We start from the raw sequence: 26,618 nt of genomic DNA, 5'->3' as shown, positions 1-26,618 counted from the left end.
CTTTCCACTCATCAGACTGTGCCATTGATTTCCGCTTTCCTTCAATGCAGACATGTCTCCGGGAGGTGTTCTGAGACACTGTTTATTTAAGGGAGAGAAGACTATCATGAATGCTAATTGGCGAGTCTATCATACCATTTTGTTTGAATATGTCTTGAGATTGGAGGTATTGTTCAAAATGGTTTCAATGCTGGTATGTCTTGTTTAGACTAGGCTATGGCTCTACTCTCATTTCTAAGAACACACACACACACGCCCACACACACTGTGACTCTGTGAAGAGAGCTGAATTTCGTGGAACCTCATGAGTCTTATTTGGTATCACAACAATGCGTGTTTTTGTCCGTTGTTGAGCAGGAAGCCGAAGTCAACCGCATCTTCCTGTGTAGTTTGTTACGTCTGGGACTCGTGGCCCTGCCAACCCCAGCTTCTACTTGGGAGGAACAACCCTGTTTGAAGTTCTCTTACTCTCAAGGTTTACGACAAACCAATGACAACGTGAGCAGCTGTTCTCTGTGTTTTGAAATCTGATACTGGTGTTATGGTTAACAGTTGAGTAGAAGCATAACCATTGCTTTCAGTTTATCATCACCAAATAAATTAGGAGGGGCAGCCTATTCGAAGGCGAAAAGAGGCACTTTTTAAAGCAAGACATAATCTACCACTGTGGTAAACTCTTGGTTTGGTTTAAATGATTACCACAAATCAAATCCAGAAGAACAGCCTGCTTTATCTCCTGACCACCTCACTGTGTGTGTGTGTGTGTGTGTGTGTGTGTGTGTGTGTGTGTGTGTGTGTGTGTGTGTGTGTGTGTGTGTGTGTGTGTTACATTCCTAGCCAGGGCTCTGCTTAAAGCACCTGCCCTTGTTACCTACACGTCAGCCATTTTCTATTGCTGGGCCATCTGTTTCGATTTCACAGAAGAAGAGTTTCCTTTGTCCACACAAATCACATAGCAGCGCTCCTGAATAGCGCACGTGGGCTTCAAGTGCTGCTAAAAGCGCTTTGGCTTTTTAAGGATGTCCTGCCAAGACTGATGTCCACAGAAAATGAAAAGAATGCAAGGCCCCTCCTGATAGTCCAGTCCATATAAGCTGGTCCGGATAGGCCGGCTCTGATAGGTCAGTACCGACCCGTAATAGTTTTTTTGTTTATATTTTTGAACCGCATCTTCAAATTCACGTTAATAATTCCCCACTTTTAATCTGTTCCCCGGAAACAATTAATTTGGAGATTTAATAAACAGCCTTGAGTCTCTCTCTCTTTCTTTCTTTCTTTCTTTCTTTCTCTCTCTCTCTCTCTCTCTCGTTGCGGTTAAAGACTCCATGACATCAGACTGTATCCACTCCAGTTAATTTAGCTGCAGCTGCCTTTTACTGCCCCTGTGGATGATTCGGTCTGTAAGCATGACATCCTCTAACACACACGCACATAGTCTGTGAACATGACATCCTCATGGACGCACACCACAGGTGGATGCACGTCTGCCTTTCCCATTGATCACGAAGAGAGCCGTGGCTCCACTTTGTTACATTATGTGCCAGACTCTCTGCTTTGGTGCACAGTTGTGTTCTAGGCAGAACACACGTTGCGTGTGTGAGAGTGTGCCATAGTTGTTCTATGTGGTTCTCGAAACATCAAGGGTGTTTTCATGCATCACTGACTGATTTGATTCACTCACTATTTACTCGGAAAATGATTCAACCGAATGAATGACTTACATGGCGGCAGAGAGAGTCTGTGTGTGGGTGTGTGTGTGTGTTTGGTTAGAGACAGACGGCCAGACCAGACGCTCCCTGCTCAAAGCAGCATCGCAGCATGGTATGCCAACAATGTTCTGGGACTGGTGTTTTTATTTGTGTGCGTGTGTTTGTGGGTTATGTGGAGGAATATGAATATATGAAATTCCATGAAATGCTAATCAGTGTCAATCCCTGTTCACTAGTTGGTATTGTAAAGTGCATATTCATCTAGGTGCATGTGTGTTTGTGCATGTGTGCGTGTGAGACACTCTAGCCATTGCCTCTACAGAGAGGCACACACACACACACACACACACACATACACACACACACACACACACACACACACACACACACACACACACACACACACCTCCCTCGTCTTTGTAATTGTACCAATTAGCGATGCTTAGACCCCAGAAGGAGCTGTCTCAGCCTGGGCTCTGATTGTGATGTTCAGCTCCTCCGCGTCGATCCCACTAATACCTATTACCTCTGCTTTAATTACACAAGGGAAGCAGCAGCACCGTTGCTTACAGCTGGCTTTCACGTCAAAACCCTCCCCGCCTTGTCTGTTGGGTCAGCCGCCCAGTATCGACACGTAAACCAGGAGGCAGTAGGGTTGCGAAGTGAGTTATTGCCGAGATTTGCTCACGTCTGCTACCTGCCATAGTCACAGTGCATCATTCATAGTTGGGCGCCGCCAATACATATAAATCTTCGGCTCCAACGACCCGGAGGTCAAGATGAGGAAAAGTGGGTTGTGCTGTTAACATAGCCTAAATATAATGGTGTAACATATCAGTATCTTTAACCCACTATAATCTGCCCATGCTGTGCAACCACACATACATAGACAGCGTTGGATGCAGGCGAGGATCAGCCGCTCACTTTCTCATTGCAAAAGCCACAGCCATTATCAACACATACTTTAAATTCCTAGATAACTCTCAATGGAATTGACCCGCTTTGCGCTTTTGCATGAATACCCGATACCCATTGCTCGCATACTTACAGCCTTCTAAATCCAACCCCACCACCACCAGCAGTGTTTAGTCTGTGTCACAAGACCCTAAAGTCTCAAAACCTGCCCCCTACCCACTGAGCTACACAGAATCCCATTCATGCGCAGCTAGAGGCTATGTATGGATACAACGGGGGAGCCGTAAACAAACCCAGCTAGCATAAACCACCCCTGACACCAGGACACTAAATTAAAGCTCTGCTCGGGAATAGCAGCGTTAGTGAGATGTTCCCCACAGCTCTAGTCATCTGCACAGTTCTTCTTCCCCAGGAAAAACAAATCAGTGGAAGTCAAATGTTGACGAGGAGAGACTGGGGGAACAGAGGCTGATGTGTGCCTGGGTGGACAGGGAAGGGTTAATTGACTTGTTCCACGAGTTGAGGATGAACTCGAAAAAACATTTTTTGTTGGGATTGGTTCCACAACATCAATCAAATTGCTAAACTGTTCCAGGCCGCGACCCAGCTTTCCCAGCAGTGGGCTGTGGGTTAGCGAGCTAGCGCGTAGCGTTAAGTAAACACTACTGACTCTGTGATATCTGGGTCAGTAGGTTTGTGCTTCAGTATAGCTAAAGCTCCATGCTCGAGGTCTATTCGACCAAACTTGGTGTTCTGCTTCTGCTTGCTTTGGATTTACTACTTTCCTGTGTTCTTGGCAATTCCTCTCAGCAAACCCCATGTTTGACTTGGATTGTGCAGGTGCTGTTTATTTTCACGTTTTTCCCCTTCCAGGTGCATTCTGGCTGTTACCAGGTGTCTCGTATCTGCTTGCATATAGAGCTTCATGCCCTTCTGCAGCTAGTCTATTGTTTCTGGAAGCTTGTATTCAAAGTTCTTGATAACGTCCTCTCACAATACATTTGATATAAAGTATAATAAACCAAGCAGAAGGTTACATCTAGTTTTTGTAGTATATCTACATATTTATAAAATATATAAATATAGATATTTATATCTATTTTCTTAACAATGGTTGAAGCAGTGCTTCTTCTAGGGCTGTGCTGTTAGGTTTCCAATCCTGTTTTTTTTTTTTTTTACCACATTAACTTTCAAACAGGGTACAAATCTGCTCCAATGTGTTGGACTAGTAAGTTGGGGAAATCAGCAAAGCAAAAACATCCTGGGCAAAGGATTCCCTGTCTCCGCACTTGGCTCTGGGAACACTCTGTTCACTTCAGCGTAGAGATGAAAGTGCTATGATCCATTGTAATGTTATTATACACTCCAGTGTTTAGGAAGCCTCAGATCCACCATGTCAAACGGCCACAAAGTACACATCGTTCTCCTCTCCCACAGCCTTGGTGGTAACTCTTCAGTCCTGCGTCGTGTCTCTCTTCACACTGCACACTCACCGTTAAATATTAATATGATTGAGGAAAAGGGCAGGATTGAAGGAACTGAGCAAATAAAGAAGGAAGGAAGAACTGGGGTGCGAAAATAAGTTAATATTTGTGTATTGTATTTTGGTGTTCACGTCGATGGCGAGCGATCCCAGGGCACTCATTAGCATGGTACGACGCCCGGTGGTAGCGTGGAGGGTGTGAATGAATGAATGAGGCTGTGAAAAGTGAGAGGAAGTGTGTTAAAAATACACCTTGAGAGAACAAAGACAATGAGTAATGCACATGCGGAGGAGGCAGGACATCGCCGTGGTGATGGTGTTCCACTACAAGGCTCAAGGTTCCTGGGTCCATCCTCAGTTTCTTCCGTCTAATTTCTGCTACTTAAAGGACCTGAAAATTTCACTTTATGAGGTTTTCTAACATTAGTATGAGCTCCCCTAGCCTGCCTATGGTCCCCCATTCTCTAGAAATGGCATCAGGTGTAAAACGAGCACTAGGTATCCTGCTCAGCCTTTGAAAAATGAAAGCTCAGACGCTCCGATTTCGAATATGGCCCCATATGTCGTCATAAGGGGTCAGGTTACCTCCCCTTCTCTGCTTTGCCCGCCCAGAGAATTTGACTCGCCAATGAGAAAATGAGCTACGACTGTTGTACACTTCTTTGTTATTTGGATAATCATTCTGCTGTTGGTGTTATGGCGCATAACACTTTGAGTTCTCTGACGTCTCTGGTATTTCCACAACAAGACTCGTAGTGGGGGTTATCTCAGCCATGGTTGAGAAGGAATTGGGGGAAAGGAACTTTGGCTTTGACTCCCTGAAGTACATGAACCGCGACATGGAGGAGAAAGGGATTGTTGCCCATGATTGTCTCCCGCCGGAGCCCCGCTGCACGCTGCCGAGGCCCACAGCCGCAAAGCACCACCGCCGCGGGGCGTCCGTGCCTCGGCGCTGCCTGCTGCCCGCTCCAGAGACGGTGGTGCCTCGGCAGCAGGCAGCGGGCTCCGGCGGGAGTAAATCGCGGTCAACAATCATGGGCAACAATCCCTTTCTACACCATGACATGGTTCAGTCTACTTCAGAATGATGTGGAAGTGGAAGAACCAGAGACGTCAGAGAACCCGACGCAGTCGTTTGAGATTCATCATATCGTCTGGAGGCGCACACGGCTTTCGGCCGTGATAATGTATATTATATGATATAGATATCTATGTATAATAAGATATCATTTAGATATAGAGCACCAGAACTCCCGGGGCACCCGGAGTGTTTTAGAATATTTACAGCACACAGCCAAAAGCTGTGTGCGCCTCGCCATTGCGATACATCCACTGTAAACACGAGCGCATGGTACCGTGGCCGCAAGCTGCTCAGGGCCACACCCCCACCCTCCACCTTGACCCGCCTCTAAAAAACGGCACGTTTGTGGAAAGCTCATTGCGGGACTTGCTCGTAGTGGCTGTAATTCTGCACCATGGCTGAATTTCTTGAAATACTAACACCACTAACACCTATATATATATATATAAGCTTCCATAGAGTAGCATGCCATGGGACCTTTAATGAACTGTATCTACATGTCTATATCTCCTCCATTCCACTTTGCGTTCACTGCGTCTTGAATGAACACAAATTACTAAAAATAGTTATGAATTGCTAATAGAGGGCATGGAGATAGAAGGAGGGAGAGACCATGTGAGTGAATGTGTGTGAGAGAGCTGGAGGGAGATGAACGGAAGTATGAATAAACAGAGCCTGCAGGGGCTCGGGCACATTGACAGGCATGCCGAAAGATCACAGTGTCTGCTTTGGTTGGAGATGAAATGATCCCTAAAGTGACACAGAAGACGTTCACAGCAGAAGAACACATGGTGAAACTCTGCATTTTAATATTCTGCTGGCAGGCAGGTTGGCTGGTACTTCCGATTATTCCTCTTATTCCAAACGAAATTGTTAGAGATCCTATTACAAGGAAGCGTTATGACGGCCACGAACACACACACACACACACACACACACACACACACTTCCATTTCTGTCCACTGTGTCCTGGTTTGAATCCCGTGTGTGTGGCAGCGTTGATGTGTTGAGGAGGAGAGGGTGTGTGTTGGTATCTAGAGGCCCGGCTACATGTGCTGAGGACGGCGCTCTGCCATCACATCTGCTGTTTGTTCCCAAGCAGTCTGCTGCTAGAGAGCAGAACAGGACGGAGAGAGGGAGGTAGACGGAGAGAGAGAGATGGAGGGGGAGAGGGAGGTAGACGGAGAGAGAGACGGAGGGGGAGAGGGAGGTAGACAGAGAGAGAGAGACAGAGGGGGAGAGGGAGGGAGGGATAGAGAAAATGGGGAGTGAGATGGTGAAGGAGAGGTAATAGGTGCGAGTGAGACATGCAGAGAGTGACAGAATTGTGTGTGTGTGTGTGTGTGTGTGTGTGAGAGAGGACGATTGATTGAGAGATTGAGATAGAGCGAGAGAATGGTGTGATTGATGAGGGGAAATGAGAGGAGCGCAGTGGGAGACTGAAGGCATAAAGGACACAATAAAGGACAGAAGACTCTCCTGCCTCTGCATGCTACCCCTCACATCCTTTCCCTTCCATCTCCACCTCTCTTGCTCTCTGTCTCTCTACGTCGTTCTACCTCTCGCTCTCCTCCTCTGTGGTCGTCTCAATCGGTCACTGCACTTAAGTCTCTTCAGTCTTGTTAGCAATTGATAACCATACATTATAAAATATAACACGAGTATAGAACCAATCAGTACCGGGCGTGAATGACGCACATGTCATAATGTCAAGTGTGTGTGTGGGCTGTTTTTCAGAACGTAATCTTCCCTTCGTTTGAATCATAATGCAGTATTTTTTTGCATCACATTCCTAATTCTTCTACTTCCAAACCGAAATGCTTGGTTTCCTGTCGATCTGTTATAACTTTGAGGATTGCCAGACCTGTTTGGTACTCATCCATTATTTAATGGTGGTTTATGGGGGATCAGTGAGATGTTGGGTATCCTGGATTCAGGCCGGCGCAGGAGGAAGAGGACACACTTTGCCTTTCATAGCGGCCTTTGCATCTCTGGCCTTTCCACCCCCTGCAGTGGTGATGTGCAGGCAGGCCAGGAGGAGAGATGGTTAGCAATCTGATCCGGGAGTGGTTGGGAATGGAATGAGATGTGTTGACTTAGCTGCAGTGTGGGGTCGGTGCGGTCGTTGACCAGCAGGGGGGGTGCTTCTCTCCTTGCCTGGAACCCTTTAGCTTCCATCATCTACAGATGGAGGCTTCTTCTAATGTTCAACTTTGACTGGTTGTATCTTTCTCATGTAGTTGCCAGATTTTGGCAATTCTTGAGTGAAGCGAAGTGTGACACATTCGGACATTTGAACATTAAGAAAGGTTCGGAGACAGAATTGCATTTATCTACCTACATTTCTGTTTAATTCCAAGTTAATGTTTTTGATAGCAAAGTGTAGGGTAGGGTAGGCACTGAACTCTAAATGTCAGTATTGTACATGATAACATTGAGAAGCTTAAGATGGGCTTTGGTAAAATATACACAGTTTGCCATCAATGTATGAACTTTTCAACTTATGTACACGGTCATCGATGGAGAAGCAAGTGCTGGTGGTGCAACTGGTATGTTTCTGGGCGTGTTTGTGAATGAATCAATCAGTTAACGATTGATTCATCTTCAAGATCCTTCAGAGTTATTTATCTATGGTAATTCTGCAGTGTCAGGCTCTGACTAGAAGAAATTAAGTACACAGAGTAATTAATCATTACTGGCACATTGCGCTAGTCACTGCATTTCTACATCATTAAACGTCATCTCCCTTCATAACGACCACTGGTACTTTGGAGGACACATCCTTGGATAATGAGGTTATCCAGAAATTAGAGTGTGTGTGAAAAATACTTAAAAATAGTGCACTACTACAGCAGCCGTAGCGAGTTAACTATTTAAAATATTTTTGGTGGACGGTTAAGTGTGCCTGAATAATGAGTTCCTGATTAGCATCATTATTATTAGTGTGGTTCACTTACTGGCTCTTTTATCAGAAGGCTCTCATGTTTAATTCATTAGCAGAAACAAATAAAAATTGAAATGTGCATATAAACATCGTTCCCCTCTACGGACACTTACAGATAGCCCACACTTCAATTAAAAAATATATATTGGGCTTTTTTCTTGCGTGAGCAGCTTTGAACACCCACTGCAGTTTGTTAATACGTTATTTTGACAGTTGACACTTTTGACACTGCAGACAATAAGGCTGACCTGAATACCAGGCAGTAAAGAGCAGAAGTGGATTGTCAACGGTTTGTATCTGGAGCAGCAGCCCTATGGGAGGAGTGTGCTTCCATACCACAGGGAAATTAGGTCATGATCAAGATGACATATGATAAGGTAGCCTACTACATTTGATACTTGAGCATATCAAGAACTTTAACACTGGCATAGAATATCAATAGACATATTTGACATTCACCAGGGAACTGTATTCTGAGAGTATATATACTTTAACATACAGAATGTGGGTCCTTTTTGGAATATATTCGATGAGTGAGTGTGTTGCTAGATCATGGTACCAAGACATTTCATCTCTACTTTATAGATTTGATGAATGTCAATTAAAGATGGCTCTCTCCATCGACCCTTGCAGAGCAGGGCCTTCGGATTGAACATGCTGATCTGCTGCAGGTTTAACACCCCCACCCCCCTCCCCCCCCGCGCTTAGCAGGTCTCCGAAGGTGAGCGGCAAACGCCCCGGGTCCAGTCAGCAAAGCGATGACCAGTACACAATGTTTTCATGAATGTTTGCAAAAACAGCCGTCCCAAGTGGGAGAAAAGCACGCAAGGTTCAAGAACCAGCGGACTGATGCATACGACCATCCTGAGTTTCGCAGTGTTCTTTCTAACTGGAATAGGCTGTCCATGGCAGGTAATTACTCTTCTATGAAGGTGCTTTTAGCCAACCAGATATCAAGTTTACCTTGAGCACAGTGCAGCCCGCTTACGGGGATTACTTCTAATCAATACACCGCTCGGAATTCACCGCTGCTAATATTTATGCATGGCTGTTTAGGTCCAGAGTCGGGGGAAAATGATTGCTCCGCTTAATTGAACAGAGAGGTTGGCGTCTAGCAAATGTAAAGGTCAGAGGACAGGGTTTCTTACTCCCAGCCGAAAGGGCATGGGCTCGCTGTCCGCATCTACAGACCTCCTTTCCGCATCTACAGACCTCGCTGTCCGCATCTACAATCCTTTCCTGCTCCTTATGACATCAATAAAAAATCCCCATGGGAAAAAGTGTTGGTTAATGACTAATAACAAGCAGTTAAACACACAAAATAAATCTCGGTTGGGCGACAGGTCAAGACTTTACGTGAGGACAAGCCGGGTAGAGAGCGATCTGAAGCCGGCCACAATAGCGAGCTTTTTTCAGGGCCATGGGGAGGGTTGAAGTAGGTTTTGGCAGGTGAATTGATGTTGTACACCAAGGTCTATGCCTTTGTCAAATTAAACCCCCTCCCAAAAAAACGAAATGTAAAAGTATGGCCATTTATCATCACCATGTCAGACAGGCACAATAGCTTCTTCTTTTATTTTCTTGTTGAAGAACAACCTTTTAAAGGTCTGGCCCTTCGCCACCTTTTGTGCGTCTAACCTTGCCTGAAGTAGGGATCCCTCTTCTGTGATCCCTCTCAAGGTGTCTCTCCTTTGGATTCTTTATATGTGGGGCAAATGATTGGTTTACTCCTATTCAATCCTGAGGTGTGCTTTGAAACACATCATTCAAAGTCAGGCCTCGGTGAATACTCCCCTGAACGCCCTGGTAAGCCGCGTCCTGAATGGAGCGAGCAGAGACCTTGACATTAAATGCAAGCAACATAATATTTATGATGTACTGCACACTGTATGCTTAGTATGAATAACAAACAAGATATCCTAGTATGTATAACAAATAAGATAGCCTATCTTAAAATGGCAAACAACAATAACAACTACTCACTATTAGGTTGTTTACAAGGAAAGGGCATGAATGCATCATGTCTCGATTCTATTACGTCCTCAAAGCATGATTGCTCTTTTTGCTTTCCTGAGCACCTCTATTATTAATTAATTTAATGTCTGTATTCGTAGAAGTTACAGCATATTTTACACCAGGTACCATAAATGTTGTTTATGAGTTATGAATTCATGGGTTATAAAATGGGAACCGTCCCCCTGCTATTTAGAATAATATTAATTTGAATGCATCGGTGGCCTCAGTGTACAAGGAAAGTCCACATTTGTTTCCAAAGGCTATAAATGTTAATGAATCCCTGGTATTGAGTCAGTGTTTGCAGCCGTAGCAAGGGCAAGGAGTCCCAAGAAGTGATTAAAAGTGATTCACAGTGAGCAAGCGCTGATATTCTAGGCCAGCCGTCTGCTGGGTCTGTACTCCGACCTTTGACCCCCGTACTGACTGTGTTGATCAATCATCCCCCGGTCTCCACCTCGGCACTGGCCGAATTCTCTCACAGTGACATCACACTCCTATCGACCTTCTCTACACCGCTGTCAGAGGCTGAGAACTCCTCTCCTCCTCATCCTCTTTCTTCTCCTCCTCCTTCTCCTCCTCCTCTTCTCCTCCTCCTGGCTACTGGTCGTGGTGGCAGAGCCTAGTCTCTCTGCTCACAGCACCGTCCTCTCCCACCATTAAGTTAATCCTTCCATCCCTTCTCCTTCCCCGGCCCAGTGGCCCACACTCCTCCATCACTCTGGGGTTCTGGCGCTGCTTCGGTCATATCGCTGCCCCCTGCTCTCTCCTCCTGTCCTCCTCTCCCCCTCCCTATCTCCCTCTCGCCGATGCCGTAGAACCGGGCCTCAGCTGGAACGTCTTCCACAGGGCTCTCCAGCTCCATCGCTACCCTGGTGTTTCCTGCTCCCTCTTCGTTATGCCTCCCCATCGTGGTTCATCATCCTCCCTGTTTCAGCGGCGTTGTGTTGGTGTTCATTTAACGGTCCACCTCCTTCTTATATCCCCCTACCTGTCCACATCTGGTTGGGTCTTTGACCTGGCGTTGGTGCCAATTTAGTTTTTCCAGAACTATTTCAGTGAAACAACACTTCTTCGTCAACCGCAGCAGAGCAGGGCCTTCCCCCCCTCCCCCCTCCCCCAGCAGGTCTCAGAAGGTGAACGCCAAACGCCCCCGGTCCAGTTCTCCATTCGTCTCTGGAAGGCCCTCCTTTCTGTATCTGTGAAGTTCAGTAAAGCGATGAGCAGTACAGAACCATAGCTTGGAGCACCAGTGGCTGCAGGGCACCAGTGGCTGCAGCGCTGACACCTCCTCCTCTGGTTTCAAAGACCGGCTCATGGTCCAATTGGGCGCCGGCGGTGGATGTCTGTCCTGGTCGACGCGGACCCAACACTAGGAACTTCAGTCCTGCACTGACAAGCGAAGTGGTGTTTGAACAAGCGATCGATTAAAAGTTGTCAAAAAGGAGACGGAAGAGAAACGTTGTTAAAAAATATTAATGAGTGCTGAACCTTTCATTGCTCGAGGTGCATCGTATTTGAGTGAGAAATATATTTATTCACTAAGTTGCATTGAATATGTTTCCTTTTTTGTCATTTTGACTAGAACTCGAACCAATTCCACTTGATAAAATACACCATCCAGCACTTGGCACAGAACTACAAGTGTACATTCTGTTGTACATCTTGGACTTAAATGTACAAGTTCCCCCATTCCCACGTGGAATCCATCCTCCCATTGTTATTGACTCCTGTGGAATGTTTTTGTTTTGCTCCCGCGAAATAGTCCTACCTCCAGAGTGGGTTTGAATCACAAATCTTTGGCGGCGGAGCTTTTAACACCCTCTCCTTTCAACTGACTGACTTTAAGCTCCTCCCACACATCATCTCCGCTTTAAGAATGAAAGCATCCATTTGCAGAGTTTAACAGTCCCACTCCAAACAGCTGTTCTTGAGCAGATAAGAATCGGTTTCAGGTAACCCTGAGGCTTTGACTAATTTTATTTCATAAAAACTCGACTCAACGATTTTGTATGGCTTGTTTACCAAAGGAAGGATTGCAGTTTAGATGTCTAGCGAAGACATGCAATAACTAAATGTTCTGGTACAGCAGAAGCACAATACCAGATACCAGAACTCTCACTCCAGCCTCGTCAACACTTGAGACATGACCTCTCACAACCTCTTGACGGAATGCAGCAGAAGATATTCAGCTTCCAAGTTTGAAGTAGCAAAATATGGATGTCTTTAGCTCTTTGGTCTATTTGTGGTTGTAAATGTTTGTATTATATTTCACGGAGGGTTCCACTTTCTCACCGCACCTTTCTGAAGGTTTGAGATGCGGCGTCCAGGAATAACAATTGGCTGTGCATGTCTACTCTTGAATGCTTGCCACACCATACCCGGTGAACACAGTCACTGGTTTTGTAAGAGTACCTGTCTTTTAAAGTGGAGGATTAGGCCTGTTGCTCACTACTTCCTTCTCCTTCCACTACTGTCTTGTTTAAACTTTAGCTCACAGTGATTTGTATCCTCTTCACTCTGCATCATTACCAAGCGTTTATGTCTCGCCCTGTTCGTCTCTCCTTAGTCTCTGTTGTCTCTTGCCCATTTTGTTTTGAGCTGCCTTATTCCAGCAGGTGGGACTCTAATGGATCCACATTCATACTTAGTGTTATCGATTCACAGATTTGGCGTTTTTAATAGTAGTCGGTGTAGCAGTAGTAATACACAAGTGAGGGAGTTCTGCTGTAAGGCACACAAAACAACAAAACAAAATATAGATAGTGGAACAAAATATGCATTGCCTGTATGTATACAATGTGAAGTTTTGTGTTCAAACCTGAGTATGGATTCTGTCTCAATACAGTGAAATGCGATACACATCGATACTGTCTCCATAAAACCCCCCACAGTTCCTTATTTTACTGCAATCAAGCTGAGTCCAAGGCCCCGTCACTTCACTCTCATATATATACTGCTTCTATGCCGAGTCTGCCCGTGCACCTGGCCTTGCATGTGCACATTTAACTGCCCCACCCCCACACACACTTATATAACCAAATGTGTGTCCATGCTTGTTTTTGTGTGACTGAAACAAAGGCCACTATTGTCAATCTAGTCGTATTCATAGTGCTGCTAAGGGTCCACGGGACATTGCATTACTGAAGTCAGCATGATGAGACGGAAATTATCTCTTTTACCTCCTACCTTTACCTCGCCATTTGTGTCTTCTGTGTCTATTTTGGCTCTTCAATGCTTTGCTCTGGTGAGACGAAATGGACGCATTAAGATCAATGGAGTTCCTCTGCTGGCGAATGTCTCCTCCGTCTCACTCCCTTGCCTGTCTCTTCACATAACGCAGTGTTCCCGTATCCTATTACTGTTTTCCTTTTTAATTATTTAGCAGACGCTTTTATCCAGAGCGACTTACAGTTAAGTGAGTTGCATGGCGTCAAGCAGCAGGTCTTAAGGGTTTAGGAGCTCTAGGATGACTACAGGCTGGCTGCGGACACTGGGGCATCGATCCCAGTACCTTTCGGCAGAGAGGGCCATAGCCTCTGTTCTAGGCCTTAATCGAAGCTCACCTGCCTGGTGTTGTTATCACCAGCACCTGCACAGTGCGGTAGACTAAACCTGTTATGTGAGCCGTGACATAAAGTGGTGTTGTTTATTTTCTGTGTTTTCACACGGTTTAAACCTTGTATAGGGGTCAGCCGGTACTACTGGTCTGTTTGTATTTGACGCTGTCAAATCAGCAGTAGAAGTCTGTGAAAGGTGTTTATCAGTATCAGTATTGAGTAGTAGACATTCTGTGTGAATCATTATATATGGTCCCTGGTACAACAGAACAGTGTACTTTAAAGAACTACAAGGAATATTAGGATCATTTCAAAACATGAATCCATGTGGTTTTGGTAAATTGGTTATGAACAGTTGGGAATATTCCAACTAAATAATGTGTTGAATATGTGTTTGGCTAGTATTTTAGTAGCAAAATCATAAGAGAAGCACGTCCTTCTGTACCTCACTCAACTGTGAGTACTTGCACAACCCACTAAATGTTCATGTTTACACCAAATAATGTGAAGAAATCGTCCCCTTTGGTGCTGGTAAAATGGGGACTTAAAGAAGTATATGACATTTAAAAAAATGTTTGAGAACCACTGAACTAGACAAACCATTAAAACTGACTTGTCTGAGAGAGAGAGCGGGGGACTGGCTGTCACCACATCATTAACCCCTTTCATATTTTCATCTCCCTGCCTCTTCCCTTCTCTCCATGCCTCTCTTCTCTCTCCCTGCCTCTCTTCTCTCTCTCCCTGCCACTCTTGTATCTCCATGCCTCTCTTCTTTCTCTCCATGCCTCTCTTCTCTCTCCCTGCCTCTCTTCTCTCTCCCTGCCTCTCTTCTATCTCCCTGCCTCTCTTCTCTCTCCCTGCCTCTCCTCTCTCTCTCCATGCCTCTCTTCTTTCTCCCTGCCTCTCTTCTCTCTCCATGCCTCTCTTCTCTCTCCCTGCCTCTCTTCTCTCTCCATGCCTCTCTTCTCTCTCCATGCCTCTCTTCTCTCTCCCTGCCTCTCTTCTCTCTCCCTGCCTCTCTTCTCTCTCTCCCTGCCTCTCTTCTCTCTCCCTGCCTCTCTTCTCTCTCCCTGCCTCTCTTCTCTCTCTCCCTGCCTCTCTTCTCTCTCCCTGCCTCTCTTCTCTCTCCCTGTCTCTCTTCTCTCTCCCTGCCTCTCTTCTCTCTCTCCCTGCCTCTCTTCTCTCTCTCCCTGCCTCTCTTCTCTCTCCATGCCTTCTCTTCTCTCTCCCTGCCTTTCCTCTCTCTCTCTCCCTGCCTCTCCTCTCTCTCTCCCTGCCTCTCTTCTCTCTCCATGCCTCCCTTCTCTCTCTTTTGCCCTTGGTTTTTTCAAAAGACAAGCTGTCTTCTTGTCTAATCATTTCCATCGCTCACTTGTGTCTGTTTTCTAGGCTGTATTAGACTGTTTTCCTTCTTCTGAAGGGATTGGAGGACGCTCTCTGTGAGGAACACTGGCAGGCCGGGTGGAACACGAGTTGTTGGTGGTTAAACACACACTTCATCCTCACCATGTGGATGTTGTTTGTGCGTTCTCCCAAGACTAACGTGTTCGCTGCACGTCTGATCAAACCGTCCAATGACTAACAAGCCTCTCCTCCTCACTCCGTCCGCTTATGTTCACTCATTCTCTTTTCCGTTTGTGTTTCTTTCTGCAATTTTTCTGCAGTTATAACCAATGGGGGATGCCTCACAACACATGCAATTAGTGCGTGATTTCTCAGCTGTCGCTAAAGAAAGACAGAAAGCCCAGACATTTGTAAGCAACACCGTCTGGGAATGTTCCCATGGACACCGTTGTGAACACGGTGTTTATGTCTGGTATGGACCAGTCTGTTTTGAAGTTGATTTAGTCGGCTCACAGCCCCGTCTGTGTGTCTGGGGCTGTGTCATTGAGAGTTGAAGGTCGGCCAGGATGATGGTGCCGCCCACCTCTGTCATTTTTCTGTCATTTCATGGATAAACTCTTCTCCCCCCCCACCCACCCACACACTCTAACTCTCACCTGTTCTGTTCACCTTCTAATCTCCCTCTCTCTCTCTCTCTCTCTCTCTCTCCACCCCTGTGATCCCCCGCCTTCTATTTTTCTCCACTCTGGTTCTCGGTCTCCATCCTCATCATTATCATTTTATTTCTACCACCACTGCTCTTTTTCTCCACCTCCATCTCTCATTCCCACTCGCCTTCTTGTTCTTTGTCCCTCTCTCTCTCTCTTTGTCTCTCTTTGTCTCGCTTTCTCTCACTCTGTATTTGTGTGTGTGTGTGTGTGTGTGTGTGTGTGTGTGTGTGTGTGTGTGTGTGTGTGTGTGTGTGTGTGTGTGTGTGTGTGTGTTCTCCTCCCAGAGGGGAGAGTGTGAACTCTGGAGTTACATTAAGGAGGGAATCAGAGCCGTAGAGTGGTAGCTTAGGTTTCTGGCTCCTCGTGTTCAGCCAGCCAGCCCTGTCCCCCTGTCTCCCTGTCTAACGAATGAGCTATGGTTATTGTGCCTTTTACACTATGGAAGGAACATGTATCGTAAGCTACATGTAGCACGTTACTTATGTTTGTGTTATTAGGTAGCTATGCTCATAAGTCGAATTACACTACTACCAATTACATTAGTAATGACATCTGTGCACCTTATGCTGCATAACTTAGGCTAAGTAGCTACACAAACCTTACATTAGCTGTACCTTAAGCTACATAGCCACATGTTCATCTTTCTGCTAGGTAGCTATATGTGCCTTATGCTCCCCACATGTACTTTACGCTGCTTAGCTGCATGCTTTATGCTTGCTACGCAAGTGTACTTTGCCTAGCTTCATGTTCCTTATGCCTGGTAGCTTGTAACATGCACCTTACAGTACATTTATCTTAGGCAACCTAGCTATATGTACCTTTTGAAAGCTGTACTGTACTTTGCTGCAACATTCTGTATTTTCTGATTGCGTTACATTACTTACCTGTTAGCTGTTGCTACCTGTCAGTACCTGGCTACATTTAACTTACAGTAGGCTATAGCATAGACTAGTTAGTCTACCTTATATTTATGTATCTTACATTAGTCAAGCTTACATTATCGAGCTACATTTATCTTCATGTACCATATAGGACCTTCGCACTATAGCTAAGCTTCTTTATTGAACTGTTTATTTCTTCCTTCGAGGGCGTCTAAAGAGAGTGCAGCCCTAGAAAAAGAAGGACACTGTAGCGGTCAGCCTGCCCCAGCAGTGCACCCGTATTCTAGTAAGCCCATTATAACAGCAGCAAGGGACTCTCGCTGACTCTGCTGCCTCTCTGTCTCTCTGTGTCTCTCTCTGAGGGAAGGACTGATAGGCGAGGCTGCCCATTACTGCACACACACTGTCTTTTGTTCCTGTGGTTGTCTCAACGGCCATGTGTCTCCAGTAAATTATCCATCCCCCCCAATGTGAAATCCATATTGTCCTCCTTCCAATGAGCTCAAGAGGATGAATCGTTCTTACTTTTACTATCCTGGTTCTGACCCTCTTCACCTTTGGGATAGGTTTTGGTTGCGAGCCACACCCGTCATCTTTCAGTGCTTTTCATGACGACACATTCTGATGATGTACGGTCTGCTGTGAAACATGAGTTTTCAAATGCATAGATTTATTGAGCACGTATGTGCTCTACTCACTGCAGTGCAGTTGATGGTCCCACTGTGTGTTGTCCTCTACATCTGAGAGCTGGGTTACCAAGGAAAGGGGGCTAAGGCCAGGCAGCGTGAACACCTCGGGGGGAAACAGCATCATAGCGGGTTATTAACATGGACGGTCCATCTCATCTGCCTGGGTTAGCATTACAATGCAGCTTTTAGTGTCACGGAGTAAAGTGCGCTTCATCTGCTTCAAGTATTAAACTTTGATTTTTCATCACAAAGCACTTTCCTCATATCCCCATAATTTGGTTATATACCCTGCAGCAAATGGGAAATGTTTCCTTTTTCCAATTGCTTTGTATTTCATCGTTGCTGTTTTTCAGAGCAACCAGTGGCTGAACTGGTGGCTATTGAAAGAACCCCCGTTGATTATAGAAATACAAAAACAGCAATAAACTCTGCGTCCGAGGAGAGAGGTAATGTCATTATCCTGGTAACCGGTTGAGCCTGGCAGGGACAAACCAGCCATACTAGCTGTGTACTTTCACCTTCGTCCTGGATGGGTACAATCCCTTGCCTCGCTTCTGTCAACATCCCCAAAAAACTGGGAAGAGCAGGACGCCTGGTCAAATATTTATTTAGCACATGATCATCTTTAGTGAGGGTGACTTTGTCTGTGGTGTGTGTGTGTGTGTGTGTGTGTGTGTGTGTGTGTGTGTGTGTGTGTGTGTGTGTGTGTGTGTGTGTGTGTGTGTAGGGGGGGGGGGAACAGGCTTTGTGAATGCTTTAGATTGTTCTGTTGATGTTCCTATGTGTGTGGTATTCGTGTTGGTCTGTCAGTTCTGAATGTGACTTTGGATTATGTCTGTCAGATGTGACATCCATGTGTTTGCCTGGATGTCAATTTAGTTGATTGCTTTTTTTTCTGGTTCTTGTTGTTGCCCTTGTTCCGTGTGTTTCATTGTGTAATTTGTCTGATTCTTACATCTATTTGAAATACTGCTTCTGTCTGCTTGTCTGTATGCGTGCCAGCCCCAGTAAACAGAGAAAGTTGACCTGCTTAAATTAGTTAATTATTGATTTACAAACAGCAATTGGTATTCCAAGCAGCAGGCATATGTAACATGTTGTAGTAGTGTGGGATAGAGGCTATGGTCACAGCGAGCTCTGTCCGTGTTCTTCTCCAGGCTCATTAAAACCTGGATCTTTTTTGTTTTCTTCATTCAAAATGTTAATGGCTGCACCAGCACCGACCTTTCCCGTGTCTGAGCAGACGCAACGCAACCAACACCCCCCCTTGATCCCCTTTCTGCTTTACCTTTCCTCCATTATCAGCAGGATCATTATAATCTGTCGCCTTCGTCCTGACCCCTCTGTCGTGATGGAAAACACATCTCTCACCGCAGTGCTCCTCCCAACACCCACTGGGTGTCAGGGCACCTCTGGCCCCCCCGTCATCTTCTCTTGTCCCGTGGCTTCAGGCTTCAGCTCACTCACCTCAGATTTAATTTAGTTTGAAGCCGACCAAACTGGCCATATGTTTTGGGTTTTTGTGTAGTGTGTGTGTGTGTGTGTGTGTGTGTGTGTGTGTGTGTGTGTGTGTGTGTGTGTGTGGCAAACCAAAGCAAATACCTCCCTCAGCTCACAGGACTGCTCTGAACATGTTTTTTGTTTGTTTTTGTTCATTAGTTGAGTATGGCAGCCATCTTATGTTGAGATTTCATTTCCTGGCGTTGATGGTATCAAGCCAACACAGAGTGTCACTCCCTCCTTGGCGTGTGTTGTACAAGTGTCCACACACTAGGTATTAAGTAGAGTTACTGTTTCAGTTGATAATTTTAGTTATTTTGGTAGCTACGTCTGTGGTTGACTCAATTATGTATTCGTCCTCATCCTGGATTATAGATCTGCTCAATTTATTGATTAGTAGCTATTCTACAATTCTGAGAAAACACACACACACACACACACACACACACACACACACACACACACACACACACACACACAGTCGGTACAGTTTTAATTGCTGTTACCCACAGGGTATACTAATCAACTCTGGTTCCACTAACGAACACTTTAATTACCAGGTCTTCCTCCCATTAAATAGTTAATCAAAGCATCATTTTGACTGCCTTCATTATTCATAATGGCTCAGATTCTCTGTACAGTACGTTTAGCTCCAGCGATGCTGTGCGGCGTGAGACGATATTGCCCGAGGAGACTAATTCTGTTATAGATCCATATAATCGTATAATGGGGTTGAAAGCGCTGCTCGGAGTATGGGAAAATCGTCTCTATTATGTCTAATGCCTAAGATATCATTTACACAGCCGTGGCTGGGGTCTGAAACGTTCGTTTAGGCGCGGGCTGATAAAGAATGTATGGATCATTAACGAGCAGCGAACGCCTTTCTGCACTAAAGCTGTGGTCGGGATTCACTTAAGGGAGGGTCAGAGAGGGAGAGTGGGAGGGCTAGAGAGAGAGAGAGAGAGGGAGAGGGGGAGAGGGGGAGAGGGGAAGAGGGGAAGAGAGGGAGAGAGGGAGAGAGGGAGAGGGGGAGGGCTAGAGAGAGAGGGAGAGGGGGAGAGGGGGAGAGAGGGAGAGGGGGAGGGAGGGAGAGAGGGAGAGGGGGAGGGCTAGAGAGAGAGGGAGAGGGGGAGAGAGGGAGAGGGGGAGGGAGGGAGAGAGGGAGAGGGGGAGAGGGAGAGGGGAAGAGAGGGAGAGAGGGAGAGGGGGAGGGCTAGAGAGAGAGGGAGAGGGAGAGGGGGAGAGGGGGAGAGGGGAAGAGAGGGAGAGAGGGAGAGGGGAAGAGAGGGAGAGAGGGAGAGGGGGAGGGCTAGAGAGAGAGGGAGAGGGGGAGAGGGGGAGAGAGGGAGAGGGGGAGGGAGGGAGAGAGGGAGAGGGGGAGAGGGGGAGGGCTAGGGGGAGAGAGGGAGAGAGGGAGAGGGAGGGCTAGAGAGAGAGGGAGAGGGGGAGAGAGGGAGAGAGGGAGAGGGGGAGGGAGCAAGGGAGGGATAAAGAAAGATGAGTTAGTTAATCTTTCCGCAGCTACAGTAGAGATGTCTATGAATTTTCCTCACATAATGTGTACTAAACAGCTTTTGAGTGAGTTTAAATTAATTGGGAATTATTACGAAACGCGCTCAACTTGATGGGTGCTCTACACACATGCAAACACAAACGAATGAAATGAAGTGTGCGTCTGCAAACGACAAACACACTCACACACACACAAGTGCATGCATTTCTTCTCGACTGTCCTGCAAACATGAACAGTTGTGCTAGAATTGCCTTGTTGCAATACAAATACTGTGCAACAACTGTGTGTGTGTGTGTGTGTGTGTGTGTGGTAACGTGTGTGTGTGTGGTAACGTGTGTGTAATATTTTTAACGTTGCTATATTTAAGGCACCGTGTTTGGTTATGGCGAGTCAATAAACGTATCATCCTTGGACGGTGTCCCATAAATACATGACCTTTCATGTTCACACCGTCTCCAGTGAACTCCGCCTCACCCAGCGCTGCCGTACCCAGCGCTCCTCAAGGAGATCACTGTCGGCTTGCGCTCTGCGTGGGGGGTGTAGAGCTGTGTGTGTGGGGGTATTTGCCGTGTTTGCACATGTGTATATTTCTCCATCTCTGGGTCTCTTTCTCCTTCTCCTTCTGTGTGTGTGTGTGTGTGTGGGTGTGTGTTTGTGTGTGTGTGTGTTCTTTATCCGTCCCTCAGACATTAGCGGTAGATGCTTCTAATGTAACATTGCTGCTTATTTTCTGCTGCAGTCTATATATAGGAGCCCAGTAATGAGTTGCTGTTATTTGACGCTCTTAGTTTTCCTCATTGGACCGGCATTGAGGTTCAGTATAACCCGACCTGTACTGATCAAGCTCCTGACTGTCTGTGTGTGCGGGCGTATTGGTGTGTGTTTGTGTGTGTGCTTGTGTGTGTGTGTGTGTGTGTGTGTGTGTTTCACTGTGTGCGCATGCGTATTGGTGTGTGTGTGTGTGTGTGTGAGTGTGTGCGCGCTAGTAATAATAGCACACATCTGTTCTTACCATCACCATTTCAAATTAACCACAAAACATGCTGCTTGCTAATTGCTATTCCAGCTTTAGCTTATTCTTCTCCGGCGCATTGTGTTCATTGTTGACGACTCTTTGTACAGCAAAGCTGCCTTGTGCAGTGTGTGTGTGCTGTGCTGTTCATGTGACAGGAGCAGCTCCAATGCTGTGTGTCTAAGACGAGAGAGAAAGGTCAACAGGACATACTACCGTTCCAATTGAGAGGAATGGGAATAAGCCTGGGCTTTGATCCACTTTGTGTGTGTGCATTGAGGATCTGTTTTGGTCCTCCTATAGGTTTTTTGTTGAGTGTCATTGTTTATTTGCGGCAGGTTGCCATGTGTATTTGTGTGTGTGTTGGGGGGGGGGGGGGGGGGGGGTATTGTGAGTTTCTGTTGTGTGTTTTCATGCTGTATGTGTATGTGTTGTCTGGCAAGCGATGGATTTTCAAACAGAGGATTTTCATTTTTGGGTGCAGGATCTGGCAGAAACAGGTTTTTCATATGCCTGTTGTTTACAGTGAGTGAGGATGCGTGTATTTGCCCAAGAAAGGTTTGCATTCGTTTTCTTAAGGGGCGTCTCACGTTTGTGGTCATTGAGTATGGGGACGTAAGGTGTGTGTGGGTGTTTGTGTGTGTCTGTGCGTCTGTGTATGTTAAGGGCATGACACCTTTCTGGGGTCGTCTGAGTTTGTGGGCATTAGTGTGGCTGTGTGTGCGTGTCTGTCTCCAGGTTAATTATTCAAGAGGGGGCGTGGTCCACATATGTGTGGCTGGCTGTGTCCTGCTGTCTGTCCGCTCAGCCGTGTGATGTGATTATCACATTAAGTCAACAGGAAAGGTGAATACTGGAGACAGCAGCAGCACAGTCCCCAGGGAGCCACTCCGGGGAGCCCAGCAGGCGGTTGAACATCTCAGAGGTGTTATTATTTACATAAGTTGGTGCTAATTTGTCAAATAAACCAACAATGTGAAAATTAAGCGAAAATTAATCGTAAATTCCCAGTAACCCTGCCCCTCACCGGCACAAACACGATTGGATTAATTAATTTACAAAAGAGATGGAGAAAAGTGAAATTGATTTCAGAAGGTAAACACACTTATGTCTAGTGCATGGAAAACCATGGTCAACTTTTTAACGCGTTTTAGCTCAACTAGATTAATGACAGCCAGACTGGCGGTCCAACTCTGGGACTCCCTCCTCTTTGCCATCGGTCCTTGTCTCCTTTGCGGTCGGCATTGCCCTCCAGAGCAGACCACAGCCTCTAGGATGGCCGGGATCCCATTTCTCTCAGCTAGTTAACCTCGCAGGAGGACAGGGTACGCACGCACGCATGCACGCGTGCACACACACACACACACACACACACACACACACACACACACACACACACACACACACACACACACACACACACACACACACACACACACACACACACACACACACACACACACACACACACACACACACACACACACACACACACACACACACACACACACACACACACACACTCTCACACACACACACACACACACACACACACACAGGGTTGTCATGTTTTCACATTCAACGCTGTCATCCCTTGGCTGTGGGGGGTTGGCCGTCCTAGTGTCTCCTGGTTACGTGTGTGTTTTACGGTGCCGGTGTCTCAGAGAGGAGGTGGTTAGGGTGAACTAAAATATTTACAGGGTTTGGATCCACCACGGAGGGCCGAGAGACGCGTGGCAGAGCACTCGCTCTTGTTTACCCCGGCGCCTCGTAAAGCATGGGAGTGGTAATCTGCGTCTCGCTGGAAGTGTGGGAGCCCCACAGGGACACAGCAGTAGTGGAGTGTCTGTAAAGGCACGTTCAGCGCTGTGCGGTGGCACGCGGCCACGTCCCTCCAAACACTGTTGTGTTGTGTGTTTATTTTTGTACATTAGCCGCTGAGATTTTTTCTCGCACCACAGCGCTTTCCATCTGTCTGCTTTTCTGTGTCTGTCATTTCGATTCAATGAGCTTTATTAGTGTGTGCAAACCAAACATTTGCAATGCCAGAGTGTGTGTGAAGAATAAGGCAAAGACAAAAAGAAAATCAGAAATGTTGTGGTCGGTGATTAATCCTCTCTCGGTCTCTGAAAATTTGATGAGTTGAGATAAGCTGAGAAATTTATTATGCATTAAATTGACCTAAAATGGAATTTTGTCTTTGGCAAGTAGCAATGCTGTAAAAACAAGACCGACACAACGCTGTACGCTATGTTAGCAAATATTAGCAATTGCCAAGGTGTGTGTGTGAGGAATTAAAACCAATTTAAAATCTCTAAATTAAAAAAATGAATTCCCTCTCTCCCTCTCTCCCCCTCCCCCCCCTCCCCCCCTCCCCCTCTCTCTCCCCCTGCAGCCGAGCCCCTCCCCCTGATGGACCTGTGTCGGCGGGCCGCCCGGCTGGCTCTGGGGCGGGAGCGGCTCCAGGAGATCGAGGGCCTCCCTCTGCCCCAGTCCCTCAAGAATTACCTCCAGTACCAGTGACCCTGAGCGCCCCCAGCACCCAGCCTGGCCCAGCGACCGGACAAGCACAAAGGGGGTCCCCCCTCCCCCCAAGATCGACCCCACCCACTGGGTACCGCACAGTGAGATTATATGCATGGACGCAAGGAGGAGCTCATACGCGGAGAGCCTCAGAACCCGGTTCACCAAGACCTCCAGGAGATGTATAGATCTGCCCTGGATGGACGGACGGATGGACGGATGGAAAGGACTGCTGGCTGAACTTCTTCATTGATCACGGTTTCCAAGGAGTGGTTAAAGTATAGTTTTTATGGTGAACTAAGGGAAAGAAAACTATTTAGGACTTTATTTAAATTATTATTGATGGTAACTCACCGATGTCTCGGAATGCCCTTCTTGTGGGGAAACAGACGAACACAAACTATGTGGTTGAATGGTAAAGAAAGAAAGAGTGAAGTATGTGGTGGGGGTCATACCGCCATCTACAGGAGAGACGAAGAACTGCATCCACGAAGCACACTAATTGAACCCCTGGAGGCCTTTTGACTTAAATCACTCTATCATTACCACTGGATATGATTCTGAAAGGTGTTGTGTGATGCAAGTGACAGCAGTGTATGTCCAAGCCTGATTGGCAGTAATAGCAAAGCGCCCATCTGTTCATGTTGGAAGGTTTGCCTTGACACTCGTCTTCTTTCACCCCATTGATTTGCTGCCCGATCCAACAAACAATGTCATACACAACTATAGGCTTTAACATTGAATGATCCGACCCCATAATCGCACCCATGTTCCCCCGAATGAGTAAACACATTCCTTTCCGTTTGTTTTTCACACATTTACTGAACCCAACGTATACCTCTCTAAAGAGCGAATGCGGCCCACCTTAAGGTGAATGTAAAGTGTGTGTCTTCACGTTACGGCTCATACACGTTGACACCAAAAGAAGATGTTTCTGTTTGAAGGTGCAGGGACACATTTGCAGTACGAAGCTAACCGGTTAGCTGACAGTTTGATATTAGTTTGACTTTAAATGCCTTGCAAGCCAAGATTTTGTTCTGCTGTAGCAACCCCCCCAGGGCCGGCCTTCTGCACTGACTGTGTTACAAGACAGCACAACAGAACGTGTGACAGATGTGCTGGCTTTATAGCCCGGTGTTGCACACACACTCTCCTGTCATCACACGCTCATGACTGCGGCCTGGCAGCAGATCAAACCAATCTATTCAGCTGTTTGTTCGACTTAATTTGCGGTTGGACAAACAAGCACATTCATGTTTACAAAGAAATCCATAGGAACCAAATTGTACCAGGCCCCGCTTTTAGCAGTGAGGAGAGGCCTCTGACCGCAGTGGTGATGCTTCTTCTACAGGACATTTCAACCCCTTTACCGAGAAGGCACGCAGTAATCACAGTGTTATTTCCCTGCCCAGTGGGGCGGCTGCAGTATACCTACTGGCCTCAAACCCCCTCTCCTGTAGGCCTCTCCTCCCCTCCACCATGCCTTAGAGGGCTGGAGCTCTGGTCCACAGTGCGTGTTGCTGGAGCTCAGCAGTGAACCACCACAGATAGCCCTACTCTAGTTACATGTTTCTATATGCAAATCCCAATTGAACTTTTCTGGGGGGGAAAGGAAATTATTATTTTCTTCTTCCTAGGGTTTTTGAAGATGTGTTTTCGTGTAGACTTTTGAGAATACCGTGGACGGGTGTTCACACCTTCTGAGGGCCGGGTGTAGCAGGAGGTCACGCCACGCTGGTGGCACGTTAGGGACAATGAATGCACACACACACACACACACACACACACACACACACACACACACACACACACAGCAGAAAACACACACTGTAGACCAATTCTCTTTTCTTCCTGTTAAAGGCTCATGTCACTTTTTTTCTTTGTCTTTTTACATCTGAGGTTGAATCTTATATTATTGTTATTACAGCGTTTGTTATTCTATTAACTATTTTATTGTGCGTGTGGCATCCGATTGACTCCGATGCAGATAGAGCGATATGAAGTTGTTGTGAGGTTTATTTAACTAGCTCCAGTACCGTTGTTTTTTATTTTTTAAACATGGTCCAAGTCGTCCGATGTTAACCCTTGAGAGGAGGAGGATGATGAGGATGATGATGATGATGATGATGAGGAACGATGGGGAGGATGGCGAGGATGGTGAGATGAGAATGAGTAAATTGTTACACCCAATGCTGCTTCTATTATTATTAATCTTATGATAAGTCATTGATTTGTCTCCACCAGAGGAAGAGGGCGTTGAACTGACAGTGTTGTCTCCCATCAGCAGACATGAAATGTGAATAAAAGCCAAGTGACCCCAAGTGACTCCCTTTGTTTTTTTCAGTATTTTTAGTTTGTATCCCATCGTTCTTTCGGTTCCCTGTTCTTTTCGACATATGTGTGTTGGCCCTTGACCCACCAGGCGGGCTGAAGCTGTTTGTGCGCTAGAGTAAAACATACACTCAATACACTCCCACGCTTGTTGCCTGGTTGTCAAAAGTTTGTTTGGCAGTTTGTTTGGAAAGCCCTCATCTGCTCCGAAGACCCCGGGAAGTTGATGTTTGCGTAACCCTCACCTCCAAAAATCCAATCCCTCTCCGAAAGTTTTCATACAACACACAAACAAACACTTTCTATTACCTGGGTGGCTGACCATGAAGGACCCCAGAACAGGTTTGGGTTTGGAGCTCCGGGCTGGAGCCGGGCTATAGCACTGGTCCCCGGCCGCCGGGGGAGGTGGC

The 26,618-nt window shown here is 46.4% G+C and overlaps 1 protein-coding gene across 1 annotated transcript in view; it reads left to right on the top strand.

Moving 5' to 3' along the window:
• Positions 1 to 26,171, top strand: part of LOC307086439 (SPRY domain-containing SOCS box protein 4-like) — a 28,716-nt gene extending 2,545 nt beyond the window's left edge. The window contains exon 2 of the mRNA XM_079751653.1: positions 23,750 to 26,171. Coding sequence (XP_079607779.1) covers positions 23,750 to 23,877 — 128 coding nt within the window. The 3' untranslated portion in view covers positions 23,878 to 26,171. The remainder of the gene's footprint in view (positions 1 to 23,749) is intronic.
• The last annotated feature ends 447 nt before the right edge of the window (positions 26,172 to 26,618 follow it).

The sequence above is a fragment of the Pollachius pollachius genome (assembly GCF_949987615.1).
Source record: "Pollachius pollachius genome assembly, chromosome: 14".
NCBI lineage: Eukaryota > Metazoa > Chordata > Actinopteri > Gadiformes > Gadidae > Pollachius > Pollachius pollachius.
The sequence above is the reverse complement of the archived record's forward strand: the minus strand, read 5'-3'. Positions and strand labels throughout refer to the sequence as shown.